The following is a 17,601-nucleotide window of genomic DNA, read 5'->3' on the forward strand; positions in this document are numbered from 1 at the left end:
CAGGTTTGTGTGGTAGAACAAACTAAATAAAATGGGACTTTGTCATTCTCAGTGCATGAGGTTTCTGTTTGTGCTAAGAAATGTGCTCTCGTTTCTAAGACTGTGTCCCAGAAGTCTTTTACATTCCATCCCAATGTTATGTCACGCTGTGGTTTAAACCTTGAGTGGACTCTGAGAATCAGTATCCAGGGACTCTCTGATTAGCGAGTTATTTTTTGTTCCTGACAGGGCATAAAATGATGTAGGCAATTTTTAAATAGTGGTTATATCATATTCCCACTTAACCTCATCAACAAGCATCAGGGCTCCTATGAGGAAGCTGGATTTGATCTATACTGCACAGCAGTTAAATAAAGGTATTACTTGTTGCAAAATGCTCACATACCACCATGTAGCTACTTCACGCTAGAAACTGTCATTTAAATTGACTCAAGCCCCCTCGTGCTCATTAAACTCATTCATTTCGAGTCTTATACATTCCTCACACAGATGCCTCACTAGGCCCATAAAGTTTCACATGTCACTCCCAGAGAGCCAGCAGTATGATTGCAAAAGCCATTTCTTCTCTTTTACTGTTCCATCCTCCTCAATTCACTTTGCTTTCTGTTTATCAAGTTATGGTGTAAATGCCACATCACCCCCCAAAGTAACATATCTTTTCTTTCTTGTATTATAAATAGTTATGTAAAGTATGTTCTTCATGATAGACTCTGAGATCTTTAAGGTAGGACCTATGTCATCTTTAATGTTGCATCCCCTAAGTTACTAAGAAAGTACTTCATTTCATTGAGTGAAGAGATGGACAGGTGGACAAATAAATGAACACATAGATACATAAATGACAAGGACAGTGGCCTGGAGTGTGTGGAGGAGGCCATCTGTTCCTTGGTGTCTAAGGTGGTGACATATACCTATACCTGTTGATTAACGTCTCCCAGCCAGGTGAACATCTATGACCAAGAATTTGGGATTCAACCATACTTGACATATAAATAGTCTCAGCCTAAAGGACTTGATAAAATAGGAGACAAACAAGGCTTACCTAATAACAGATGTGTTATTCTGATAATAGTTTTTTCAACACTGGCAAAATCCCAAAGTTTTAACTACCTGACTCTGTGATCCAGTTCAGTGAATTAGACTGTCTCCCTGGAATGGTAGATCACATCTTCGTGCTTTGTTGACCCTTTTACCTCCTCCTCTCTGAATCAGTTTTCACCAACTGAAAACTGACCCATAAGTCTGGAAGTGAGGGAGTTTAAGAATGGCTCACAGCTTCTTCAAACAGAGTGAGGCTTTTGTTTTCCCACAGAGAATACTTGAATTTTACCTGGAATTTCAAAATATATGCAGCTCTGAAAGAAAAAGGAGTAAAAACTAGGAACACACCCACACTCTCTAGTGATTGCTTTTTATTAAGAATTTTTTCCACTGAGAATACCCTGTACTATTTTTAGTGTGCCACAACATTTTACTATTTCAATTTTATACTTCCCACTAGGTTGGTCTTAGAAGTTCCTTGCTGATTTCTACAGTATGAAATATTTCAAGTTGAGTGACTTACTAGTTTTTTGTTTTTGTTTTTGTTTTTGTTTGTAAATTGAACTAAAATAGACTGAGGTGTTTTGAGAAAAATATATAACCTAGTTAGATCTTGATCATTTAAAAATATTTTCTTTTTTTCCAAGATTTTAATTATTTATCCTTAGAGGAAGGGAGGGAGAAAGAGAGGGAGAGAAACATCAGTGTGTGGTTGCCTCTCTCACGCACCCAACTGGGGACCCGGCCCCCAACCCAGGCATGTGCCCTGACTCAGAATCGAACCATCGAGTCTTTGGTCTGCAGGCCAGCACTCAATCCACTGAGCCATACCAGCCAGGTCTAAAAATATTTTCTAATATAAACAGCCTAAATGTTTGTGTTTGTTTCTCATAATGGTTTTAAAATAATGTCATTTGTGTTATGGGATCAAATAGTATAGTAATTATGGACTGAATATTTTTATGTGTTGAAACCAAACTAATTTCATTTGGTATATTGTTCCCTACCCACTATATTGGGAACAATATTGTGGAGACTTGACAATACTTTTGCCCTTAGAGTGCCTCAGAACTATCACAATAGGTATATGAGTACAATGAGAATAAAACCTACTTAATAAGAATAGTGAAAATGATTTTATTATATGTTAGTTTCCTGGTAGACTTATTTACACTTTTCTCTTTGTTTTTCTTGTAGTGCGGGAGTTGGCCGGACAGGTTGTTTCATTGTAATAGATGCCATGTTAGAGAGAATAAAGCATGAAAAAACTGTAGATATTTATGGCCATGTAACTTTAATGAGAGCCCAGAGGAATTATATGGTTCAAACAGAAGACCAATACATCTTTATCCACGATGCATTGCTAGAAGCAGTGACTTGTGGAAATACCGAAGTGCCAGCTAGAAACTTGTATGCCTACATTCAGAAGCTGACACAAATAGAAACAGGAGAGAATGTCACAGGAATGGAACTCGAATTTAAGGTATGATATTGGATGTGATGTGGTAATTCAGGAGCAAGTCATGCTGGGATTGTCTTTGAGTAGTGGCTTCACTTTCGTAACCTTCCAAATTTGTCAAGTTACAAGATTTCACTTGGCCTTTGCCTCAGGTGTCTGACTAGAATAAACACTCGCTTCTTCTTTTCCTTTTCTATTCCATGATTCCTAATAAGACCTTGGGCTCTGTGTACCCTAATTTAAACTGAGAGATCATACTCTTGGAACATATTTAAAAATTCAGTAGGCTATATGGAGTCCATTAGGTAGAAGTGAAAAGCAGCACAGTTTGAAGAGTCATTTGCTTTAAAGTAAACAAAGGCTTTATGTCTAAAGAGGAAATCTTGGGTGTGTTGCATTCAAACCATAGGCTAAAATTATCTTTGTTGGATTTTTTCTTTTATCTGTTCAACAGCGTCTAGCCAGCTCTAAAGCTCACACCTCAAGATTCATCAGTGCCAATCTTCCGTGTAATAAATTCAAAAATCGCCTTGTTAATATTATGCCATATGAATCCACAAGGGTATGCCTGCAGCCTATCCGAGGAGTAGAAGGATCTGATTACATCAATGCCAGTTTTATTGATGGATACAGGTATATACTTTGGTTCCCCTGACAATCCAAAGCCTTGACATTTACATGTGCCCTAGTTTCATATCCAGCATGAATTTTATCTCCATTCAAAGCATTTTCTTCCTGCATAGGTCAGCATTCAGTCCCTTGGTATGTGTTCTTTATTATTTTGAATAGGGGTAAGAGAAAGCACTCATGGAGTATTTAATCTGGCCTCCTGCCCTCTTCTTTCAGAAGCCATTTGGATGTGGAAGGAGTTAATAAGAAAACTCTTCTGCACCACATTTCATAAATTTAATAAATTATGTAAGAGTCATATCTTCAAAATGACACTGCACAACTGTTTCTTAAACTATTTGTATGACACGTGAAATTGAGTATTAGCATTGCACTAAAATTTAAATAATAATGATATAGATATATATCATAATATTACCAAAGCAATTGCTTTTGCAAAGTCCCCAAAAGGCATTAAGTATTCTTATTTGATTACATAATCTTAAGGAAAATGTATGGCAATTACATTAATAATATATTTTCATTTTGTATTACTGGGTTTGATGTTTACATAGCAAATGTGAACCTTTGAACATTCTCTGATTTCTTTAACATGCTCTTTTCGTTCTCTGTAATCCAGACAACAGAAAGCCTACATCGCTACTCAGGGGCCCTTGGCAGAGACCACTGAAGACTTCTGGCGGATGCTCTGGGAACACAATTCCACCATCGTTGTGATGCTCACCAAGCTGCGTGAGATGGGCAGGGTGAGTGTCTCCACATAAGATGTTTACTTAGTGGAGAAATGAGATTTTCATTTTAGTCACTGACATGCCAGTGCCGTTTCTTTGAAATTCAGAGTACTCCAGAAACATTTGGGCTACTCATTACTCTGGGTTGGTTTTTAACTTACAAAGCTACATCAAGGTCTTTCATGTGTATATTTTGAAGAAAGATCTAGTATTCTGTTTTCAGTGAAATACAGTCACAGAGACACATAAGTAAAAAGATACCCCTGTTTAACTTATACCCTGACTCTTGACATATTCGTATTTCCTTTCACTCTGGACAAGCTGGAGGTTCTTGAGCAAATTGCCATCATCTCTCTGTAGGAAGGAACATAACTAACTTCCTTTCTTCCCTGAGGCAAATTCTTACTTGCTCACCATCCACCCACCACTGAATAAAGTATTGGAAAGTTACATAGTTTTTCTGAGGTAATCTCAGATCTACTTTTAAAAAATGATTATTCTGAAAATATACACGAAATAGTGTTCGAGACACATAAGGACTTCCCACTTAAATTCAGTAGATGCAAGCAAGCACTTTGCCGTATTTGCTTGTGATATTGTCTCTCTCTTTCCTTGGTATAAATTAAATGGTAGAGATGTATCTAAAACCCAGCTTTTAGGGCCTACAGAGAGAAAAAAGAAAAAAAATAACTAGGAAACTGACTTGAGTATTCTGATTTGGTCATTGACTTAGCAAAGTCATTAAAACTGCCTGGACTCCGGTTTCCTCAGCTGATATGGGAGATTGGACCAGGTCAATTCAGAGGTTTCTTTCTGCATTCACACTTGATGGTTCTCTTCATTCCAAACCACAGTGGTACAAGTCTAAGGTGGTGCAATGCATGATTGGCATGACCAGCATTATGTCCAAGGCTGGTGTAATTATCTGGATAACTCGCAGGTGTGAAAGTGCTTACCCTATCCAAGTATTCCACTCCATGGATGTGTATTAGCTCCTAATACATTCCAAGTACCGTACTTGATTCTATGGGCAAGAATTTGAACCACAGAATTTCTGTATCAGGAAACTTATATATTTCAAAAAACAAAAAAAAATGAGTCACATGCAATTGGACTGGGCTTGAATTTTGAACTTGTGTTAATGAGAGAAAGAAATATATAGACAACTAGATGACAGACATAACTATTTGCATTTTTGTGTAGTTAACACTAATGTTCTCTCCTTTCAGGAGAAATGTCACCAATACTGGCCAGCAGAACGATCTGCAAGATACCAGTACTTTGTTGTAGATCCCATGGCTGAGTACAACATGCCTCAGTATATCCTAAGAGAATTCAAGGTCACAGATGCCAGGGTAAGTTGGCACAGTCTTATGCTCTTAACTGTTAGGTGAAAAGGCCTCTATCTAAAATGCCTCTCTGGGAGAAACATTTGCCAGTGACCATATTCCCAAAGTGAAAAGAAATCACTCATCCTGGAGGACTTTTTTTTAAGGTAAGACTAACTTTTCTTCTCTCTGGCAAATGTTCTCACAAACCCAGTTTGGCCTCTTTTCAAATGTAACATCTGGTAGCTAAACTCTGGGATTTGCATTTGGTGCGTGCCTGTGTGCTGGGAAGCATTTACCGATTGGTTGGCTGTGCTTACCTTCACCTTCTGGGTTCATTCTCTTTGGAACTTTCTTGACTTCTTCATTACTTGAGGCTGTAAATATGTTGTTGTTTTGCAAAGCCCTTGAGGTCACGTGAGCTTGGAGGTTAATTTGGTATGATTTTAAAACTGCAGAGCAAATGGCATTTTTTTTTTAGAAGAATCTGACAAGCTTTGCACATTCTAATTTGATTGCTGTGTGGTTCATTCCTCGGTGTGCTAATCTGTCTGTCTGTGAGAGCGGTGCACCTACGACCCTTGTTGGCTAATTTTCATTCTGTATTTCTTGTCTAGATTGCTGAGTCCAAGGTTCAGCTCTGATGTTAAGACGTCTGTGCATAAACTTTAATATCTTTGCCTTCAGCCACTCTCAAACTATGATTACAAATACATCATAGGAGGGAGGGGAGTCGGTTCAAAACCCTGCTTTGTCTTTGGAGCTGTCACAGTGGGTGGGTCGAGTCGAACTCCACTGTAAAGCTATTTACTTGATCCATTGTTCTTTCTAGAAAGCTACTTTCTCAACCAGTCCTTATATTTAGAAATCTTCTGCTAATCCCCAAAGCTGAAGCCCTGGCTGTTGACCTAAAGTGAAATAGAAATTGGTTAGCAGGCTGCTTGGCCCAGGTGACAGACCTGTTAATGGCAGAAAATCTGAAGTCTTAACTACTCTGAAAGGGAGTGTACACAAGGCAGCCATGCAGTTCCTAGGTCTCTTTTTTGAGTTGTCGACGTAAGAATGCCTTGGTGACCCACCCCATGCTTTAAAAAATAATAACACCCTTTCAGAATTTGAAGCAAGGTATGTGAGTGAAAATGTTCCTTGCATTCTAAGCAAACTCAGCAACCATTTCTAATGATAAAGAGTGGTTGCCAGGCTCAGTAAATGCCAGAGACACCTGCTTTACCACTCCTCACTTGTTCAAACTAAACCTGATCACAATACGCAAAGAAACAGTGAAGCAGAAACTTGTTCATGTGTTTCTTTCTTTTAAAGGCTCCCTGTGATTGAATAATTTTTCTAGCTGCCATAACATTTGCTGTTTGTGCTTCTAGTGTGTTTCTAATCTCAGCTTCTCAGCTTAGAAAGCAGGTTGGCACCTGAGAATACGATGTTAAATAGGTACCCTATAAATGGAGTCAGATGGTCTCTCCTCCAAAGAGTAAGGTTTATGCTAAAGACCTCTTCTTGCTGTAAAAGCAACTGTGGTCAGAAATGAAATCCCCAGGACATTCAGAGGACAAATCTGCATTAGCCTCTGGCTTCCCTTCCTGTGCCTTTCAAACCTTTTCCAGAAACAGAGGGAAGTAAATCATGCTTCCATGGTAACCAAGTTTGTTATGGGGCCAAGCATTTATTTCCATATTCATCAGTGTTCTCACAAAGTTGATGTGATCTTCCTGTTTTATATCCATTTTCAAATGATGCCAGTCAGAAATATGCCCTGTTCCAGTAGAAACCACCAGGTTGGTTAATGTCTGCGCATCTTGAGTTGAGCCATCCCCTTTTCTCAGTATGAATGAGTGAGAAAGACTGAGACTCTATATGAGGGGGGAACCCCCCAAAAATCAGAATTATCTTCTGGAGGGTGGGTCTCTTATAGTACAGGCTTCCCCAGATAGGTGAGTGTTCTGGGAACCCATCTATATCAGTGTACCAGCTGGCATTGTTGTGAGAGGCTGCATTCAGCTTCTGTGATTTTTTTTTTCATCTTTCAATGTGTTTGCCATTTCAGTGGGTGATTTACGAGTGAACCTGTCCACACCATGCTGAGTGTTCAGTAGTTTTTGACCAAAAAACAGCATAACCCCCATGCCCCACCCTCCCTGTTCACCCGATCTTACCCTGAGCGCTTTTGTTGTTTCCCTGATGAAAAAAGTCCTCAAAAAGAAATATTTTGCCAATGTGGAGGAGAAGAAACAAAAAAAAAGCAGAAGCACTTAAAAGGCATAAAAATCAACAAGTTCAAAAACTATTTTGAGCAGTGGAAAAAAGTCTCAATGGATGTATTGCCTTAAATGGGGAGTACTTTGAAGGTGACTAAAGTTTAAACATGTAAGAAAAAATACACAATTTTTGATAAATAAATCCCGGGTTTATTTTCAGAGTGCCCCTCATACTTACCCAGAATCATGGGAACGTACTAACCAGTATCCAAAAGAACTTGAATTGGGGAAGAGGTGATACAAAAGTGAAAAGGGGGAACAACTTAAGGCCTTAATTGAGAACAGGTCTTCTTCAAGTGGGACCTGTCCTCTAAGCTTACAGTTTGGATTCTCTCTCTGTTGATTTTGGGTACAAAGGTAAAAGGCATGTTGTTCTTCCTGCTTCTGTAAGCAGAAGGCTCCTTCTGCTTTTGTTGTGTTTACAAAAATGCTGTAAAATTCCAGGAGGAATCAGAAATGCCTTCGTATTTTCTTTTCAAACAGTTTATACTTTAAGTCAAAGCAATTTTGCCTAATCACTGTAGAAAAGAAAGTCTTCTTTTGCATCTGGCTTGTTTTCTTTCTGTCTTTAGATCTGTCTGAGTCAAACCCCCCCATAGACGCCTTAATTCCTGCCATCAGCCAGGAAGAGTCCTTTTTGAGAATGGAGCGTTTATTTGCAAATAATCTCTTTGATCTACTTGAGGCATGCCTTACTTCCTACTCCACGGCACAGCCAGTCACATGGCACATTTGTGTATCCTGCCATTGTCTGCACACTGTGTGCCTCTGACACGTGTGGGCCATGCAGGTTAGCAGCGGCTACCTAATTTGTGTCAGATCTTTTCGGTGTCCCTTTGTCACTTGACAATGACAGAAATGAGCAAGCATAGCAGATGTGAAGTTGTGTCAATAGCAAATGCTGTGTTCTAGATGACATGCCTGGATGCTCTTTTCGATATTAAAAAGTTTCTGGGTCCTGAAATTTTTGAAATAGAGTGTATAGATTTCCCCTTGGTTCTGAAGGCAAGGTTTGGGTCTCAAACATGTGATGATATAGGAACTAGCTGGCTCTTTACCGTGTGAGGTTTGCAACTGGGCGTTGAGAGAGCAAACAAATTTGCAATGTAAATATATGTGAATGGAGACAGTGTTCAGAGCAGATAAGACACCCAAGTGTAACCAAGTTTCTAGTTAAGTATGCTGCTAACTTTCCCCCCTTTTTTTGGTTTTTCTTTTTGGAAAAATGATCATGCTTGCTATTGTGGCCTGTGCACTGGCCAACTCCTCTTGGCGTCCTCCTCGGCGGCTGGGTATGGCATTCTCCCTGAAGGACGGCCAGTCCCGAACAGTGAGGCAGTTCCAGTTCACTGACTGGCCGGAGCAAGGCGTGCCCAAGTCTGGAGAGGGATTTATTGACTTCATCGGCCAAGTCCATAAAACAAAAGAGCAGTTTGGCCAAGATGGACCCATTTCAGTACATTGCAGGTGAGTTAAGAATCAGGAATGATGAGGTTCCATTTCTGATTAATGTGATGGTAACTATGAAAATATGTATTTTGCCTATTTATTGTTGATACAAAGTTCTTGGAGTGAATCTGCAGAATTGCAACTTTATTCTCAAAAATGTATTCTAAAGCCTAGAGTAAGGACTCATTTCTCTTTCCTTCCCTAAAAGGAAAATAACCAGAGGAAGATTTTTATCCCCAATTTTACCTCTTGTAACAGCGAACCAAACTGAGTTTCTGTGAGCTGTTTCACCTTACCAGGAGTGATTGGTACATCCCCTCATCATAATTGTTCAGTTAATCACTCCTTACTTGTTTCACATTCACAGTGTTGTTACACTGATAACTCTCGGTGGATATCTTGCTCCAGTGTTTGTCATCTTGGGAAAACCATAAATAGTTTTCAAGCCTTAATGACAGTACTAATTCTTGCCAGTCAGTAAGGGATTAGAATGGTACCTCAGTTAAAATTGTAATTTGTTTGAAAATTGTGGCTATCTCAGAAAATGAAGCACCTTAAAGTTAATTATTTTAATAGTTTCCACACAATATCATTGAAGTTAATAGAAATAGAAAGTGAATGGTTCAGAATGATCACTCACCATAAATTTAGTATTTTGGAAGTTTCTGTGCAAAAACTTTCCAGCAAAGGGAATTCACCTATTTTTATTTGAACAAATATACTTTAGGATTCCAGCAACTTTTGAAGTCTCAATTTCTGATTTCTTTATAGTCAAAATCTTGAGAGAATTTATTTAAAAATTGATTTTGCTTCAAGAAACGAAAAACTCTCATTCCCAGGGTCTCAAGACAGAAGAAATATTAGACTCGGGCTCTAAACCATCTGCGTTCTAGCTCCCCTTCTACCACAGCATAGGTCTGTGGCTCCAGGAAAATGTCTCTGAACCTCAGTTTTCTCAGCTGAGCTCTGAGATCTTTCCTAGCACCCTGTTTCCCAGACTTTATGTAGTATGTGATAAATAGACCATATTTAAAAATATTTGTTTTGGTTGAGTTATTCAAAATCCTTTGCTCTAGACAACCAGAGAGCACGTAGGGAACGGCACGTGGACCTGCCTTCAGACAAAGTGAATAGTATATATTGGCCTCAAATCACCTGGACATCCCCCTTAATTTTCCACATAATTTGCCCAAATACTAATTCAAACTTTTCCAATACAAAGGAAAGAATATATATGATACATATTTTTAACTTTAGCCATTCCCATATGTTTATAAGAATGTGTGTGAGAGACTTCCCATTGCTTTTGTCTCCACTAAATACTTTAAACATACTGATAGTATAAATGCTATGACATATTACTCATATTACTTATATACCATGTATATATTAAAGACTTCCAGTTATTTTCTCTTATCTGGGATTATCCTAAAAATACCACTTCTTTTATTTATAGCTTATTAAACTAACATGATGAAGTTAATAATTCAGAAGTCATAAGACCAATATATGTTATTTTCCTGAAAGCATCTGGGAGAAAGCCAAAAAAATCTCTATTTTTGTTACATTTGAACAATTAAATCAAGATAAGTAAGACTCTAGAGTACCTAGACCATTCAACAAAAAGATCATAAATCATAGCCTCTCAGGATTAAGACAGACTTTCAAGGTTGAAAGGGACCTTCAAGGTCATCTACTCCATCTTAGCAGAGAGCCTTAAAAGCCCCTGGACACTCTCAGCTATTTTGTAAAGACTGCCCATGGATTTTAAAGCCTCAGTTAACATTTGTTAGGACTCTTTAGAAAACCCAGCTTATAAAGGGACACACTATTTATATGCCTGTCAGCTACATTCCTAAGTAAATGAATCCATCCATTTTCTACAGCCTGTACCCAAGCATTACTCAGGCTGTTTAATTAGGATCCAGAAATGTAGGGATCTTTCAGATTATTCACTGTTCTCCTCATTACCTAAACCTCCAGATACTTTCCAACTTCTTAAGAACACAAAAGCTATGAATTAATTTTCTTCTCTTACTACATTGAAGAATCTGAAATTATCTTAAAACAATAAAGAAAACAGAAATGCAAAACCTTGCTAATGTACTAAAAATAATCCTGATATTTTAGCTCCTGAACATTTAACTATGATAGATAACTGTATAGCTAAATGGCTCCTAACCAGTTTTTCCCTTTTAGGTTATAGACCCCTATTAAACAGAAAAATACATGCCTTACACAATCCATACATGGAAGATATTCATAGAAACTTCTTGAAGACTGAATTATGATCCCATCACAAAAATACCCTGTTAAAATATTTCTTTTCTCATATCAGAAATATATAAATTTGAATCATTTATACACCTTATTTATGTATACGTCTAGGCGATGGGACATCCTGAACAGATTTTAAGTGACTGTGTGAAGTAACTAACACACTATAAAACTTGACAGCGCTGTTTATCTCGCCTCATATTCTAATATTTTTAGAATATGAAGCAGACAAGGTTTACAATTTCAGGATCTGCATGAAGAGTGGAAATCTGTAATTACTTACTCTTCCTTTTATTTTACAATGTGTTTTTTTGATTTTTTCCAAAAAGGCATATGATCCCAGTTGAAAAGTCATTTTGCTTTATAAGACTTAATCCTAATTACTCCACATTCATTCTCACATGCTACCACAACACGTCCTCCCGGGAGTAACCATTTTGTGACCCTGCCACCACATTTTTTCAGAATATTGCTGTGCAAAAGCATGATGTATTATGAAAGCTGGTGAACACAGATCCACTTACAAGAAATTGTCGCTGTGACTCTGAGCATCTCATCCAGTAACGGTGTCTTTGTTTGTGCCACAGTGCGGGCGTGGGAAGAACTGGCGTCTTCATAACACTCAGCATTGTTTTGGAAAGAATGAGATATGAAGGGGTTGTAGATATCTTCCAGACGGTCAAAATGTTAAGAACACAACGACCAGCCATGGTACAGACGGAGGTGAGAAAAATCCTTATGAGCCAAACAACAGATTTTATTAGCCAGGACCCCCTAGAGTCCAGGGACTCTCAATACCAGAGGCAAATACAGGGAAACATTACAGGAAAAGCATCAAATGGTTAAATCTCCTCTTTGAATGGCAGTGACAGTGTCAGTGGCTTAGAGTTGTTTTGAGAGTTATATGAGATTACATATTAGATTGAACCATATTACATTGTCACTAATCATTTTTGGCCTATAAAAGTTACACATATTTATGTAAATACATATATCAAAATCACAATGCCTGGTTTATAATAGATTCTCAGCCCATTTTACATCATTTTCTTCCTGTATACCAAGGTGTTGCATATTAACTACTCTATATTTCATTTTTTACTAATGGTTATTTTAAATATTTGGATCCTGGGTATGCCCTAGAGAAATTACCCCACCCTCCCCCGTTTTCTAGTCCAATAATTAATATGGAAACTCTCGTGTTTCTCAGAATAATATACGTTCACGATTTAGCCAGTCTGGCTCATTGACTAATCATTTCTAAGGATAATATGAGTGATAGACTGTGTTTCTGTTTTACAAAAGGCCAACAAATTCTAGAATTTATGTGTTCCTAAATTCGTTACTCACAATATCTTTCAGACTTTAATTTCAAAACAGTGCAAGCATTTGGCTTGCGATACTCAAAACATTATGTCAGCTCGACAAACTTAATGGGTGTTGGGGGTGACAGAGGGAAATTGGACGTTTCAAAAGCCTTAACACTTAGCCAAGCAACTTACTGTGACAAGATAAGAAAGCAAACTCCATTTATTTTGCATTACCATTTTTATTGTAGAAAAATGCACATTTAAGCAAAATAGAAACTATCTACTTTCAGCCCCATTGGCTACTGAAAATAAGTTTCTTTTATGAGGAAAATCCTACTTTTTCTCATCCTTTCTCCTCTGTAAATTATAATTTTTCCATCTCTCCAACAATGCCCCAACATATTCCAATATGACAGTGTTCTTCCCTGTCTGGAAAAAGGACACATTTCATACCGTGTTATTTTAGAGTGGGCCTTCTTAGGACAGACAGCTGGCAAGCATACTAAATTAGGTCAAATGGCACAGGGATTTTTTTATGTGGGCAGCCAGTCTTGTGTTGCCATTTTCAAGGGCTGAAAATCTTAAAATTCAGAGCTCTAAATAAATGGCTTTGTATGCTTAACGTTCCCCACCAGACACCTTTTGGCTGCCTCCCTCACTTACACAAGAACATCAGAAATGATGATGGGTAATTCTGATTGGAGGCAGCAAGGCCTACTCTCAGTAAGGTTGGTTGTGTTTTGTTTTGTTTTTTTAATTCTGTTGACACTAGCCCAAAAGATAAACGCATCTAAATTTTTCTCAGGACAGTGTGTGTCTGCATCAGCTTCTCTCAAATACACAAACTGAGAATTAACTACATTATCACAAATGAGTAGATAATTGTAAAAGAGGACTGCGGCATGCAAGGAGCTTGCATGTGTGGTTGGTGGTGATTATTTGATACAACTCGGAGAATGGTTCACACTTGAGCTGTCACTACTTGGTATTAGGAGACTATTTTAGGCCAATTGATTAGTGAAGTTAATAAACACACCCTGTAGCTGATCGTTCTTGGCTCACTAAAAGTGATTGGTCATTGGATTGAATTGACTGACAAAAGTAGTGATTTTTGTCCCCATCATGATGCAACTTTGTTTTCTGACATTGATTTCCATTTTTCTGCTAAAATGTGCTCACAGCCTCTTCTCTTTCTTGCACAGGACCAGTATCAGTTCTGCTATCGAGCCTCACTGGAGTACCTGGGCAGCTTCGATCACTATGCAACGTAGAAACCCCTGACCCGTCCTGGATTTTTACAGCAGGCCCTTCAATACCCATGGAGTCTCTTCTGAGCCATACAGGGCACTTGAGAAGTCCTTCTTAACTTCTAGGTAACAACCACTTAGTGGGACTATTACACACAAACTAAAAACAAACTCTTCCAGGTGGACCAAGAAATCACAGTTTAATAATCTAATCTGAAAATAATAAAGAGAATCCTGACTGATGAGGTATCTGGAGGATTTTATTTACAGATGCCTCAAAGATTCAAAATAAAGGGAAGAAGAAATCACAACAAAGAACCAGCATCTTGTTCGGGATTGCTCGCTAGGTATGAGGGGAAATGCCGAGAGCTGCGGTTCAGCGGGAGAGGTGTGCTGGTGTGGCTGCTCACGGCCAAACAAACTGCTTCGACATGACCTCTTCCCACCATACTGCTCATAACAACATTTTAGGGGGAAAGGGGGGGAACGTTTAAAGAGAAAGTCTTTGATTTAGTTTTTTAGTATTGTAAGATACTGCTTACCTGTGCTTCATTTTTAACTGTGTAAACTTTTTTTTAACAAAATGTATCATTCGATAAAGTGAATTTTAAAAAGGTTACATAACTCTTCGATTTTTATTTCGAAATTGTAGTTTTTTTTTAAGCTGTACAACTGTTATCTGTAATATCTTGCTGTAGAAATATCAAATAATTTGAAAATTTGCACATTTTTGTGCAATACTCTCAATCTACAGTATTGGTCTTATCAGATATTACTTTTACACTTCAGTTTCGGTTGGTAAGAAAGTACCCTTTTTTTTCCCCCAAATAATCAAAGAGAACTTCGTTTTGTTTTTGGAATCAACAGGGAGGCGCAAAGTATAAAGTTGCTGCTAACATATATACATACATATCCGTATTTTATGGGGTGTCTATGTATATATATAGACAGTGTGTTCACACAAAATGATAGATATAGCTATCATTCAGTTCTTCCATGATTTAGTATTTTTTTAAGATAGAAAATTTATTATAAACATTTTTTTAATTTGTTATTAATTTTACATTGGTACTTCTTAGTATCACAAAATTTTAATTTTTTAAGGGAAATGAGGAATGCACATCAGTGATTGTCAAACCTCACCCCCTAATTTCCTACCTAGCACCCCCTCCACTTACCCACCTAATCGTATTCACAAATACCATTTTGTTAGCCAGGCTTCCAACAAAGTCAATATTTCTAACAACTCTAGTGCAATAAAAAATTATTAAATATCTAAGAGGTGTGCATGTGGGAAAGGTCAGTGCATATCCCTTTAGGAGGGGAGAATGTTGTAATATATCAGCTATCAAGTTGTTTAAAAAACAGTGTATTCAATCGTATATCGTCTATAGTATGTGCTATGAAACTTGCATTAATGATATGTAACAGGGGCAAAGCCAAACTCATGTTACTCTGTTCGGTCAGAAACATTTTGTGGCATACAGCATTCCTGGGAAGTGCTGTTCTTCGTTTTCTTTTGCTTTTAGTTTTGCATTTAGAGTGCCTTATAATTGATGCCTATTTTAATAGCATTTCTTTTTAGCTTTTGGTTTGTATTTCCATTAGTTGTTCATATATGTTACTCTTCCTATTAAAGCATTATCTGTTTACCACATGTACAAAAACTCTTTGAATAATATGCATTCCTAGTTTTCAACCAAGTTGGGGATGTTAGTGATTGTACCAGCCCAAAGCACTTGGATAATCAGGGCCCTTCTTCCTTCTATAATTGTCACATCAGGAAAAGCTACTAGTTTTATTTATAATCCCTTCCAAATCTGCTCTGGAACATTCAGAAACTGCACCAAACTTATTTTAGTAACACACAGCATTGACAACTTTGGAAGATATTTGCTATTCCATTAGGATTTTTCTAAAAGGGGACATTTAAAAAATGTATATATATATATATATCTCCCCCAAACTTTCCACTATTGTTACTCTAGGAAGCCATGGACGATGGCATGAGTTTGCCATATCTTACATAATTTTCAAGAATCCTCAAAATGTCCAAGGAACTCTTAAAGAGTTTGATATGGGTATGATAAATATTTTTGTTTTAGTTCCATTGATGTTCTGGCATACAAGGATTTTTTGTTTTCTACGTTTTCCCATCACTAGCAAGATGAAATCCAAGAGACCAAACACTTGCAAGCATCATATATGAGCACTTTTGTATTAAAAATAAAAAGAAAGAAAAAAAAAAGAAAAAATGTATAATACTTTTTAAAAAAAAGTATCCAGAAGGCTACCTCAGAATGAGACTCTCTAACCTACATCAGAACCAGAGAAGAATGTGCACTACATGGGTCTGTTTTCCTTTACTTTGTATCCTTTGGTGACTTATCCAAGTGCCAGATTACGCAGTGCTGTAATTTTCATTTAGTGAAACAACGGGGGTCATTAGACAGACATTGCATTATGCCAACATGCCACGTTGGACATGCAGCATCAGATGGTGTATTTGCACACCAGAACCATTGTCCAATGAGCAGTTTCTCTCCCTGAGACAAAAACTGCCTGTTTGGCAACAGGAAAGAGGAGAACAATCACAAGAAGAAAATGAATGGGATGCATACTGTAGATGAACAAGGCGGCGACTCTTCCACATACCCACTGTTCAGGAGCTGTTCCGAGAACTAACTCCCTACTGTCATTGATGTGCATTCCACTCTGTGCTTTTCTGTACAAACCATTCTAGTTTTCTTATCCCAGGTAAACATCTTTATCTACCATTACCATAAACTCTCAAGTTTCCAATTATTTTCATCATCATAACCAGTACGGTGCTATTATTTACCTATGTATGTGTAGTTATGTATAATTTTGTAATTAGTTACAATGGTAAAAAATCAAAATATATAAAAAGTGATTTGTACAGAACTTTATTTTAGCTCTTTTTAAAAAATGATTTGCATGGTTAGACAATGGTGAGGACAGCCAGGGGAGGGAAGGGCCTCTAGGGAACTTTGCACTTTCTATACCTTTGTACTATGCACTGCCCTATTGATTCTATACCCAATAATGTTATTACTTGAACCCATCTGTAAGAACTGCTTCAGAAATTCATTTGTGTGTGTGTAAATAACACAGCGTAGAAACAGGAAGGGGAAAAATTCTGCAGTAATGTACAGACTTTTTTTCCTTTCCTGTTTATTTTTGGTTCTGCTTTGTTTTAGTCCCTCCTTTTTATTTTTACTTACTTTTTCTTTTTCCTTTTTGGGTGTTGGTTTCCTTTGGGTTTATGGGTGCCCTGATACTCCAGCAGAGATCAGAAGGCTACAGATCCATCCTATCCATCCGTTACGTGGCTTTGCCATCCAAGCTTGGAGTGTCCACAAAGATAATAACAGTTGTGTTCTTTGCTCTCGTTTTGGATGCATAGACTGAAAAATTTTAAAAAATTAACTTGTAAAATGGCTTGTTAAAAAATACAATTACCTCTAATCAGTAGTACGCGTAAATGTTTTACAGAATGAAAGGCGTGCTTTTTATTTTCTTACTTCGTTACATTGGTGGCGAAAGAAGTCTGTATGAAAATCAGTTCTTTGCTGACACAAGTTCCATTTGTTACAGATGAATTCTAATAAAAATGTCAGTGTTATGCAGCCCTGGTCTTTGCTTTTGTCCCCTCAAGCACTTTGGTTTTGAACTGACTATACATACATTCCCTCTTCTCCTCTAGTTACCTGGTTAGTCTCTTTGTACTAATAGTAATTCCACTTACCAAGAGGCTATCTACAAATACCTGCCTTGAGGTAAGCACTTCTTCCTGGTGAGCAAACTGAGGCTCAGAGAAATAGTCTGGCCAAGTTCT

At 37.7% G+C, this 17,601-nt stretch overlaps 1 protein-coding gene across 43 annotated transcripts in view; it reads left to right on the forward strand.

Moving 5' to 3' along the window:
- The window catches only part of PTPRD (protein tyrosine phosphatase receptor type D), a 1,502,332-nt gene extending 1,484,940 nt beyond the window's left edge, over positions 1–17,392 (forward strand). For 30 of the 43 annotated variants that reach the window (XM_036021603.1, XM_036021605.1, XM_036021607.1 and 27 more), the window contains 7 exons: positions 2,239–2,524; positions 2,955–3,133; positions 3,750–3,876; positions 5,091–5,216; positions 8,772–8,926; positions 11,773–11,908; positions 13,698–17,392. In XM_036021603.1, the coding sequence (XP_035877496.1) occupies positions 2,239–2,524; positions 2,955–3,133; positions 3,750–3,876; positions 5,091–5,216; positions 8,772–8,926; positions 11,773–11,908; positions 13,698–13,766 (1,078 nt within the window). In that variant the 3' untranslated portion in view covers positions 13,767–17,392. The remainder of the gene's footprint in view (positions 1–2,238; positions 2,525–2,954; positions 3,134–3,749; positions 3,877–5,090; positions 5,217–8,771; positions 8,927–11,772; positions 11,909–13,697) is intronic. The other 13 variants (XM_036021620.1, XM_036021617.1, XM_036021618.1 and 10 more) reach the window with 1 other exon arrangement.
- The last annotated feature ends 209 nt before the right edge of the window (positions 17,393–17,601 follow it).

Source organism: Phyllostomus discolor, chromosome 3 (genome assembly GCF_004126475.2).
Source record: "Phyllostomus discolor isolate MPI-MPIP mPhyDis1 chromosome 3, mPhyDis1.pri.v3, whole genome shotgun sequence".
NCBI lineage: Eukaryota > Metazoa > Chordata > Mammalia > Chiroptera > Phyllostomidae > Phyllostomus > Phyllostomus discolor.